Raw genomic sequence first — 12,597 nt, 5'->3', positions numbered from 1 at the left:
TCTATGATCAGCATGTTTCTGGCAATTCTACTTTGGCAACCGAACGAGTGAAGCAAGGCAAGATTCTATTGTAAATGTGCGGAAGACATCACAACAGAAAGGACTCCCACCCTTAGAATGTACTTAGACTTGTACCTTTTTGGGGCTAATGGTAACTCTAAAGGGGGAAACTTATGGCAGCTCGACTGATATGTGAAATAGACTTGAATATTAATACCACCTAACACTAGGGAAACTATAACAATGAGTGACAGATCCAATGTGAAGGAAGCACAAGGTAAAACAGTTTTGGACTATCTATTCTCCCCTGTGGTTATGATTCATCATTTATTAATGGCCTGTATCCAAACAACATTACTTTCCTTATGATAAAGTGTGAGACTCCCCCTATGACATAGACTATGAAAGAGTTATATAGGTAAAGGGATATAGATCATAAGGGAGGCAACTAATGGATGTACCTTGAAGATATCCTTACTAAAACCTCATCGCAGTATGGATTTATGAGAATTGTTCCCTGATCATCCCTATTAACAACAAACACTTTGTGCTACGGTCACAGTGGCACTGTCCATTACGTGGTTACCTCAGAAAAAAACATTATTCCAAATCTGAGTCCAATATTATTTTATTTTCCCTAAAGTTGCTCTAATTAATCAATTCAGGGAGATCATTATCGCTAATGCCAACCCAAGCCAACTAAGTACAAGAGACTGAGACTCCTGAGATAGAATAGACTGACTCTGACCAAGAGCTGCAACATTTTGTAGCCCATGAACAACCTCCTCCCCCTCTTTGACTGCTGGTTGAAAAAGAATTACGCAACAGACTGAATAAATTATACATCAGTGGCCAGTCATAAGAAGTAGGGTATTCCACACAAGTAGGAGGTACTTGAGGAATTGTGAAACCCAAGTCGATGGGATCAAACTTGGAACTGGAGAATGAATACTGAGGTTCACCCATGGATATGTATCACATCCTACATGGCACTAATGTGCTGTCCTCTATATGTTCTGCCGACATCTTAAACAATACTTCTTTAGTTTTTATTTTATTTAGAAGTATAGTGTGGAGTAGACCCTTCCAGCCCTTCGAACCATGCCGCCCCAGCAGACCTCAACAACCCCAATTAACCCTAACCAATGAACTTACTCAGTACATCTTACGCATGCTATCTCTCTAGAAAAATGTGTAAATTAGAATTCTTGAACAATCTCCTCTCCCTTGAAAAAATGCTACCATACTGCTCAATGACACATGTTCACGTGAGTATGGCGAACTGTGAACTCCATAGATTGGAATGTAATAAAAAGATTAAAATGGAGCTGTCCACTCAGAGTCCTCATAGTGAGCAGGCATGTTAACTAGGAAGACAAGTAAAATATAAGGTCTTGATTCATAGGGTCCCTGAGGCTTTGAAGGCTGCAGATGTAAGACATAAGGAACGTGGTACAAGATAAGTTTGTTTTTAGGGACAAATGAGATTGGTTCACACTTGCCCATCATTAAGTTTTACAGTTACAGCTTGCTGGTATGTGCAGAGTAGGAAAGAAGCTCTTTGATTATATAAGTACAAGTAATGAACAAGAACATTGGACCTCCTTGGGCCAGAATCATGATCAGTGCCAAGGACTGCTGAGATTCTCTGGCAAGCCGTCACAAAGCTGGAGTCTTCAATGAGCAGAAGGGCATGAGACTTGTTACTTCATCAAGTTTTATACTGCATTTTATACATTAATTAGTTAATAGAATTCACCCTGCATTTGGGAAGGAGAAGCTGAAGTCAGGTCTATCAGTATTACACTGGAGTAAAGGGAATTACAGAGGCACAAGAGAGGAGCTGACCAAAATTGATTGGAAAGGAACACCAGCTGGAATTTCTGGGAGCAATTCGTTAGGTGCAGGACACATATATCCCAAAGAGGCAGAAGTAAAGTCAGGGTGGCTAACAAGAGAAATCAAAGCCAACATAAAAGCCAGAGGGTACAGAAAAGAGCAAAAATTAGTGGGAAGTTAGAGGAGTGGGAAGTTTTTAAAAACCAACACAAGGCAACTAAAATAAAGTCATAAAGAAGAAAAAGATGGAATACGAAGATAAGCTAGCCAATAATATTAAAGAGGACAGCAAAAGTTTCTTCAGATATATAAAATGTAAAAGAGAGGCGAGAGTAGACATCAGACCGCAGGAAAATTATGCTGGAGAGGTAGTAATGGGGGACAAGGAAAAGGTACACAAAAGGAAAAAGTATTTTGCATCAGTCTTCACTGTGGAAGACATTAGCAGTATGCCGGAGGTTGTAAGTGTCAGGGGATAGAAGTGTGTAAAGTTACCATTACTAGGGAAAAGGCTCTTGGGAAACCGAAAGGTCTGAAGGTAGATGAGCCACCTGGACCAGATGGTATGCATTGCAGGGATCTAAAGGAGGTGGCTGTGGAGATTGTGAAGGCATTAATAATGATCTTTCAAGAATCACTTGATTCTGGCATGATTCTGAATGACTGGAAGATTGCAAATGTCACTCCAATCTTCAATGAGGGAGAAAGGCAGAAGAAAGGAAATTATAGACCATTTAGTCTGACCTCAGTGGTTGGCAAGATGTTGGAGTTCACTGTAAAAAATGTGGTGTTCAGGGTACTTGGAGACACATGATGAAACAGGCCATGGTTTCCTTAAGGGAAAATCTTGGCTGACAAATCCGTTGGAATTCTTTGAAGAAATAACCGGCAGGACAGACAAAAGAGAGTTAGTTAGTGGATGTTACGTACTTGGATTTCTAGAAGGCCTTTGACAAAGTGCCACTTATGAGGTTGCTTAACAAGTTAAAGGACCCATGGTATTACAGGAAAGATACTAGCATGGATAGAGCATTGGCTAATTGGCAGGATACAAAGAGTGGGAATAAAGGGATCCTTTTCTGATTGGTTGCCAGTGACTAATGGTATTCCACAGGGGTCTTTATTGGGATCACTTCTTTCTACGTTATATGTCAATGATTTGGATGATGGAATTTCTGGCTTTGCAGCCAAGTTTGCGGATGATACAAAGATAGGTGGAGGTGCAGGTAGTTTTGAAGAAGTACAGAGGCTACAGAAAGATTTAGACAGATAAAGGCAGATGAAACACAGTATCAAGATGTATATAGTCATGCATTTTGGTAGAAGAAATAAAAGTGTAGCCTATTTTTGAAATGGAGAGAGCATTCAAAAATCTGAGGTGCCAAGGGATTTGGGAGTCCTAATGCAGGAATCCCTGAAGGGTAATTTGCAGGTTGAGTCTGTGGTGAGGAAGACAAATGCAATGTTAGCATTAATTTCAAGGGGACTAGAATATAAAAGCAAGGATGTAATGTTGAAGCTTTATAAAGCATTGGTGAGGCCCCACTTGGTGTATTGAGAGCAGTTTTGGGCCCCTTATCTAGGAAAGGATGTACTGACATTGGAGAGGGTTCTAAAACATTTTACAAAAATTATTCCGGGATTGAAAGGCTTGTCATATGAGGAATATTTAATGGCTCTGGGTCTCTACTCACTGGAATTCAGAAGAATGGGGGCAACCTCACTGAAACCTATCACATATTGAAAGGCCTCGATAGAGTGGATGTAGAGAGAATATTTCCTATGGTGGGGGAATCTAAGACCAGAGTACACAGCCTCAAAATAGATAGGCATCCTTTTACAACAGAGATAAGGAAGAATTTCTTTAGCCAGAGAGTGAAGGATCTGTAGAATTTGTTGCCACAGGCAGCTGTGGAAGCCAAATCAATGGGTATATTGAAGGCAGAGCATTATTGATTTTTGATTAGACAGGGCATGAAGGAATATGGGGAGAAAGCAGAATATTAGGGCTGAGGGGGAAGATGGATTGGCCAAGATGAAATGGCAGAGCAGAATCGATAGGCCTAATGGCCTATTTCTGTTCCTATATCTTAAGGTCTAATGGTCTTAATCTTTCATATCACTTATTACACTTTAATAAAATGACCTGTTGCAACTGTAAAGTGTTCTTTTTCTCTCATTGATCCGAATCCCAAAAACTTGCTCATTTTCTGTTACAGAATTCCATTCAGTTGAGGATCTTAGCATTCTCAGTGTTCTACAACTTGTTAAATCTACATTTTCCTTGAATCAAACTATTTGCATTAAAGTAACTACATCCTCCACCAAAATTAGTCATGTGTCCTAATTTTATTTGATGAGCAAAGTGATATTATTTCATTTTGCATTTGCTCAGTTAAATACTATAACACCCTGATTAAGAGATTTACTGCTATGTTGTAGGTATTTCATTTTAGCAGTTCTGTAAGAGCAGTCTGTTCCACTTTTAGCTTGCTTGGGTTTGAGCTGAGATAAGAGGTGTTATAGTTCAACTTAGGAATGTGGTGTCAGCTAATCAAGATGGTAGAATAGTTTCTAGAGAATGCTGGGCAGAGAGGTCCTTGTTGGCGGGAGCTGGCAAAAGACAGGAGGGAAGATGATGGAGGATGCCATCCCTGTTGCACAAGGTGCTTTGTGCAGATGAATGGCTTTGAGGAAGGAGGACCAATACTCCCGTTGGAGAGCCCATTTGTTCGAGATGGATTTCGAGCGACGCTTGGAAGGTGGTGCATAAAGGGTCCAGCTTGTGAATTACAGACAAGTTCGAGATTTGAGTTCCACCTTGCACATGTGACTGTTTAAGTATAATGGGCTTTATTTTTCCTTTCTTTCCTTTATTAACTGCTTGCTTAAGTTAACATTCTTAAGTATACTTCATATTAATTTTATGCAGTGTACGATCTGTTATTTCTTGCCCATAGGCGACTGGCGAGGCCATTAAATCACACAGTATTCACAGAAACCAGGGTTTGTATGGGCTAGATATCCCAACATCATGGATTTGGCAGGACCAAAGTCATATACACATTAGACGTATGAAGCCTAAGAAAGGTAGGTTTCTCACCACAGAATTCAGTGGCTATTTGTGAGGGGCTGACCAGCTGCATTTTCCAGAGCTGCCCTATAAAAGGGGATTTCAATGATGTTAAAAGAATTTTTAAAAAATTGCTTCAGCATAGTTTCCCAGGGCACAGCACTAATATTCTGTAAATCTGACTAGTCTTTTCATACCATCTTTTTTCCTTTTGTCTTCTGTATATGCAAGTCTCTCTTTTAACTCAATATGACTTACTTTACACAACTTATATGGCACTTGTCAAATGCTTTGATTTATCATTGGAGTTGTTACTAATGGAGCTACAGATATATTCCCTATATAATATTACTGCTCAAATGTTAATCAATTCATAAGCGTTGAAGAAATGAGGGGAAAGCCCGAGTGTGCCGGATTCTTTAGAGATGACAAAACAGTATGAGTTTAACTATTCTAAGAATTAGCTATAGGGAATTTACTTTAGGCGTTAAGGGATTATGTGCTATAATGAGGCAAGTATCAAAAATAAAAGTGTCAAACTCTTACATTAGTTGGTCGGACAGTGAGACTATTGTTCATGCTGTCCTCTAAATTGTCCACTTGTAACGTCTGGTCAAATTCTTTATAGATTTTTGAAGCAGAAACAGGATCTTCATGAGGAATATTTGAAAAGTCAGAAGTCCACTGAGATGGCAATATTGAATTAACAATGTATGTTTTTTCAAGCATTTGGGTTGCAAACTTGGGTCTACCGGATGAGTTTCTGTCATTGTCAGAAGAAACAGTACTTGGTCTTTCAGCACAATGGGTGTCGGTGGTTGTTCCCTTCTGAGGGCAGGTTAGCTTGTAGTTTGAAAATGAACCATTCTGGTCAACTGCTGAGAAATCTACAGAGTGAGGAAAAAAAATAAAATCACAAAAATATAGGACAGCAATTATAGGTGTCAAGAAGCCAGGCAAACGACATTGAATTACTATCATACCAACTCAAAACACCAAATATTTAAAATTATATTATTCATGGAATGCTATGCTTTAGAATAGAATCAATGACAGAAATAGAAAGGCTAAGCATATGTTGGCCTTTGCTGTATGAGAATTTAAATACTAGAGAACGGGCATCTTTCTCCAATTATATAAAGCCTTGGTGAGACCACATCGACAGTATAATAATACCATAAGTTATAGAAGCAAAATTAGGCTATTCAACCCACTGCTTTGCCATTTGATCCTGGCTGATTTATTTTCCTTCTCAGCCCCATCCTCCTGTCTTCTCCCTTTTACTTTTGACACCCTTACTAATCAAGAACCTATCAACCTCTGCTTTAAATACAGCAAGTGATTTGGCCCCTACAGCCATCTGTGGCAATGAATTGCACAGATTCACCACCCTCAGCTGAAGAAATTTCTCCTCATGTCTGTTCTAAAAGGATGTCCTTCTATTCTAAGGCTACGCTCTTGGTTCCTAGACTCTTCCACTAAAGAAAACATCCTCTCATGTTCACTCTATCTAGTCCTTTCAATACTCGGTACATGTCAATGAGATCCTGTAAGTACAGATCCAGAGCCATCAAACACTCCTCATACATTAACCCTTTCATTCCAAGGATCATTCATGTAAACCTCCTCTGGAACCACTCCAATAGCAGCACATCTTTCCTTAGATGTGGGAGCCAAAACTGCTCACAATACCCCAAATGTGGTCTGACCAACTCCTTATAATGTGCACAGATCTCACCTTTCTGTCTAAGTATATTTATGACAGTGAATACAGTGAAGGTTTACCTTATTTATTCCTGTCTTATTAGAAGAGATTAAGCATGTTTATACTCTCTTGAGCTCAGAAAAAAGAGAACTGATGTCTATTAAGTGTACAAAGTTCTGAAGCAACATGACAGGATGGATGCAGAATAGACATCTGCCCTGAACTGAAGGCAGATCTTAAACTCTTTAAGAAAAAAGGATTGGCTATTCAGATCAGAGATGAGGCATTGTTTTTTGTGTGTAGTGAATCACTGGATGCTAAATTGCTGAACATATTGAAAAGCAAAGATTGAAAGATATTTAGATATTAAGAAAACCAAGGAATATGGGATTAGTGTAAGAAAGTCAGATATGAACTCAGAATAACGTAACAAACACAATAGGCCAAATGCATGTTTTAGACAAGGATAAGATGCCAATGGAGCAGGTTGTTTTATGCTGATGTCATTAATCTTTTTAGGGTTGCTGCTACATTTGTTACGGTGTGTGAAAAGGAGTATTATTTTCCTGACCAATGCATTGTAAGTGCCAATAAAGTCTGGAAGGAGTACCCAGCTTCAGGCTTCCAGCTAGTTGACCCAGATAAATTACAAGTCACCTCTGTATTCAACACTTACAATCATCACATCACAACTACTGGCAACTGGTATACTGCATTATAATTGATTTGCATACATACTCTCTTCCTAGTCAGTGTTTTTTTCTTAAAATACTTACAGAACCTTTTAGGATTCTCCATCTTATTTGTCAAGGATATTTATGTTTTGATATCTTTCTTAAGTGTACTCCAAGAGCCCTTATAATACTTAAAGGATTCTCTTGACCCCAGCTGCCTATACCCAATATCAGCCTCCTTCATTTTCCTGACCAAAGCCTTAACACCCCTTGTCAAATCAGGATTAGCTAGCCTTGCCCTTCACTCTAACAGGAATGTGTTGCTCTTGAAGTTTTCTTATTTCACTTTTAAAAGCCTCCCACCTGCTAGGCACCCTTTCAGCGAATAGCCTCCTCCAATCAACTTCGGACATGTGCTTATTGTAAATGTAAATACAAGACACCGGTAAATCAATTACAGATACGTTTCTAATACTATTGACAAACTATGATCATCCTCAAGGTTACTGAAACAAGATATCTAAAGAATTTCAGTTTGCTAATTGATGTTTATATTTTGGCAAGTTCCTGTCTAATGCCATCAAGTTCCATGCTCTAGTTCCATGCTCACCCAACCTCAAGATAAAATGGATTGACCATAACTCCTCATAACTTTGAGCAAATCTATAAGATCTCCCCATATTTTCCTATGCACCAGGGAGTAAAGTCATAACCTATTCAAGCTTTCCCTATAGTTCATTTCCTCAAGTCCACACAACATCCTTGTAAATGGAATATAGTGTTGGGAAATGAGTGGTCATGCCCTTTGGTAGAAGGAATAAAGGCATAGACTATTTTCTAAACATAAAGAAAATTCAAAAATCCATGGTGCAGAGACTTGGAAATCCTAGTGCTGGATTCCCTAGAGGATAATTTGCAGGTCAAGTCAGTGGTAAGAAAAGCAAATGCAATATTAACATTCATTTCAAGGGGACCTGAATATAAAAGCAAGGATGTAATACTGAGGCTTTATAAGGTATCGGTCAGACTGCACTTGGACCACTGTAAGCAGTTTTTGGCCCCTGTCTAAGAAAACAGTTTAGAAGAATGAGGGAGTTCTTAAAGAAATCTATTGAATGTTGAAAGGGTTAGATATAGTGGATGTGGAGAGGATGTTTCGGCTCCATGAATAGATGACCACTCTGATCTTCCAAAGGACCAATTGTGTCCCTTGCTATTCTTTTGCTTTTAATATATCTGTAGAAGCCCTTGGAATTCTCCTTCACCTTGTCTGCTAGAACAACATCACGTTTTCTTTTAGCCAGCGGATTTCCTTCTTAAGTGTTCTCTTGCATTTCTTATACTCAAGTGCCTCATTTGTTCCCACCTCCCTATATCTGCAATGCACATCCTTCTTTTTCTTAACCATGGCCTCAATACCTCTCGAAAACCAAAGTTCCCTAAACCTGTTATCCTTGCCATTTATTCTAAAAGAAACATACAGTTTCTGTACTCTCAATACTTCGCTTTTGAAGGTCTTCCATTCACAAAGCTTATCAATACTGGAAAACAATTCCATCTGATCCACACATGCCAGATCTCTTCTGATGTGACCAAAACTGACCTTCCTGAAATTTAGAATCTCAACCCAAGGACTAGTCCTATCCTTCTCCATAAATATCTTGAAACTAATGGAATTATGATCACTAGACCACAGTATTCCCCTACACACACTTCTGTCATCTGCCTTCCCGAAAAGAGTATCCAGTATCATACCATCTCTAGTTTGGACATCTACACATTGATTAAGGAAACTTTCCTAACAATATTTGACGAACTATGTTCCATCCAGGCCTTTTTACAGCGTGAGGGTCCCAAACAATTGGTCAATCCCAGTCAAAGTTAAAATCACCTACTCTCACAACCTTATGTTTCTTGCAACTATCTGCAATCTCTCTACAAATTTGTTTCTCAAAATCCTACTGAATATTGGATGATCTATAATACGATCCCATTCATGTGGTTATCCCTTTCTTATTCCTCAGTTCCACTCATTGCCTCAGTAGACGAGCTGACCAGTCTGTCCTGTCTGAGTAAGACCTTCCCTCAATCATGTCTGAAATAATGGAACCCTGCCCCTCCCACAACCAAATCTCCTTAATGACTACAACATCATAATTACATATACTTATCCATACTCTGTTCATCTGCCTTACCTACAATATGCCTTGCAATTAAAATATACATGAATAAACCCTTCTCAGGCGGCATCCCTGATGAAGATGGCAGAGTTTGTCATCAAAACATTGGTTATAATCAATATCTGCACCCAGCTGGAAGCCCAAGAAGAGTTTATTTGTCATATACATTGGGAAAGGACTAGATCCTTTTTTTAAAAATACACAATTCAGAACATCAGTCCCACCATGCCTAGCCTTTCTGTTTCTGCCTTTGCATGTAGGCTTAACATCTACTTCCCCACAGCCACTCCACTTGCTGACCTGCCTTTCTGGCTCTCATCTCCCAATTCTAGTTTAAAACCCCAGAGTAGCACTAGGAAACCTCCCCGAAAGGACATTGGCCCCCTCCAGATTAGGTGCAAACCCATCCCATTTGTACCAGTCGCACTTTCTTTGGAATAAGCCCAATGATATAGAACTCTGAAGTCCTCTCTCCTGCGTCATCTCTTTAGCCACATATTAAACTGCAAGATCTTTGTAATTCTAGCATGTGGCATGATGTAGCATCTTAAGATTACCACCTGGAGATCCTGTCCTTTAACTTAGCATCTAACTCCCTGAACTCACATTACAGTACCTCATCACCCTTCCTGCCGATGTCACTGGTACCGACGCAGACCAATGCAATGGACTTGATCTGAGATGTCCCTGACCCTGGCAGCTAGGAAGCAACATACCAACTAGGAATTTCATTCTCATCTACAGAACCTCCTGTGTTTCCATAACCAATGAATCCCCCATCACTACTGCTTGCCACTTTTCCTCCCTTCCCTTCTGAGTCACAGAACTAGACTCAGTGCCAGAGACCTGACTGCTTTGACTTTCCTCTGCTCTGTCATTTCACCGCCCCCCCCACCCCCCCAGTTGTATCCAAAAAGATACACAGTGGATTCTGGTTCATTGGGCCATCAGTTGATTGGACAACTGCTTATTTGGGACAACCCTTAAAATAAAAAATACTAAATAGCTGGGTTTCCATTTGTTTATTTGGGACACTAAGCTACTTAAGTGGGATGGGAGACTGTTGCTGATCAGTTTCTAACTTGCGTCAGTTGCAGACACTCAAGTGGCCAATAGACACTACACCGTTCTTAGAGTGAACAGTTTTAAATAGTGTCAGTTGCATGTGTATTCAAAAAGCAGTGATATTTGTAACTGATCGTGGGCAAGAAATAAGCAGTAAGACAATTAAGAACTGTTTTGCTGACTGTGGTTTCAAGAATTCAGGCTTGGGAATGGCAGCAATGGCTGGGAGTAAAAATGAAACAATTTCACTCTTCGACAAGTCAACAAGTAAGGATTTACAAAAGAATTTGTAGTTATTAACAATCACCTTGAATGTTGCAATGAAAATGAAGATTCGGAAGATGCAATCGTCGAGGTATTGTATGAAGGTAATCTGTTATCTGCACTAGGTGTCTGAGCTGAATTTGTTCATTTCAAAGTTGAAAGTAAATTATTATCAAGGTACATATATGTCACTATATACAACCCATAGATTCATTTTCTTGTGGGCATACTCAATAAATCTATAGAATAATAAACATAACAAAATCAGTGGAGGACCACACCACTTGGGTGTCAACAGGTGTGCAAAAGACAACAATCTGCAAATACAAAAAGAAAGAATGAACGAACGAACGAACGAACAAACAAATAAATAAATAAATACATACATACATACATACATACATACGCAAGGAAGCAATAAATACCGAGAACCATGAGATGAAGGGTCCTTGAAAGTGAGTCCATTGGCTGTGGGAACATTTCAATGATGGGGCAAATTAAGTTTGATTCAAGAGCCAGGTGATTGAGAGGTAGTAATTGTTCCTAAACCTGGTGGTGTGAGTCCTGAGACTCCTGTACCTTTTTCCTGATGGCAGCAGCAAGAAGAGAGCATGTCCTAGGTGTTGGGGATCCCTGATGATGGATGCTGCTTTTCCTACGACAGCATTTTATGTGGATGTGCTCAGTGGTGGGGAGGGTTTTAACCCTGATGGACTGGGCCATATCCACTATTTTTTGTAGGATTTTCCATTCAAGGGCATTGGTGTTTCCATACCAGGCTGTGATGCAGCAGGTCAATAAACTTTCCTCAAAGCACCTATAGAAGTTTTAGATGTCATGCCGAATCCTTGCGAACTCCTAAGGACGTAGAGGTGTTCCCAGGCTTTCTTCATAATTGCACTTATGTGCTGGGCCCAGGACAGGTCCTTGGAAATAATACCACCGAGGAATTTAAAGTTGCTGACCCTCTTCACCTCTGATACTCTGATGAGGACTGGCTTATGGACCTGATTTCCTTCACCTGACATTAATAATCAGCTCCTTGTCTTGCTGACATTGAGTAAAAGTTTACTATGCACCACTCAGCCAAATCTTGAATCTCCCTTCTACGTGCTGATTCGTGACCACCTTTGATTTGGCATAGGACAGCAGTGTCATCAGCAAACTTAAATATGGCATTGGAGCTGTGCTTAGCTACATAGTCATAAGCATAAACTGTGTAAAGCGGGGGCTAGGCACATAGCCTTGTGGTGCGTCTGTGCTAATGAAGATCGTGGAAGAGATATTGTTACCAATCGAAACTGACAGGGGCCTGCAAGTGAGAAAATCGAGGATCCAATTGCAAAAGGACGTACTGAGGCCAAGGTCCAGAAGCTTATTAATGAGTTTTGAGGGGATGATGGTATGAATGCCGAGCTGCAGTCTTTGCTGTCCGGATGTTCCAGGGTTGAGTGAAGAGCCAATAAGATAGCATCTTCTGTGGACCTGCTGCCCTAGTAGGCAAATTGGAGCAGATCTTAGTTGCTTGTCAGGCAGGAGTTGATATGTTTCATTGCCAGCTTCCTAAAACACTTCATCACTGTGGATGTAAGTGTTACTATATGATAGACATTGAGGCCGGTCATGACATTCTTCTTAGGCACCAGTACAACTGAAGCCTGCCTGAAGCAGCTGGGTACCTTAGACTGCCAAAGTGAGATGTTGAAAATCTCAGTGAACATTCCTGCCCCAACTAGGCCAGATGATTTTGGGAGGTTCACCCTCCAGAAGGCTACTTGTAAGTCTGCCTCAGAGACT

The 12,597-nt window shown here is 40.0% G+C and overlaps 1 protein-coding gene across 1 annotated transcript in view; it reads right to left on the bottom strand.

Moving 5' to 3' along the window:
- Positions 1 to 12,597, bottom strand: part of zbbx (zinc finger, B-box domain containing) — a 153,130-nt gene that overhangs the window by 39,311 nt on the left and 101,222 nt on the right. The window contains exon 16 of the mRNA XM_063044882.1: positions 5,459 to 5,799. Coding sequence (XP_062900952.1) covers positions 5,459 to 5,799 — 341 coding nt within the window. The remainder of the gene's footprint in view (positions 1 to 5,458; positions 5,800 to 12,597) is intronic.

This window comes from Mobula hypostoma, chromosome 4, assembly GCF_963921235.1.
Source record: "Mobula hypostoma chromosome 4, sMobHyp1.1, whole genome shotgun sequence".
NCBI classification, from domain to species: domain Eukaryota; kingdom Metazoa; phylum Chordata; class Chondrichthyes; order Myliobatiformes; family Myliobatidae; genus Mobula; species Mobula hypostoma.
This window is presented reverse-complemented; position numbering and strand designations above follow the sequence as displayed.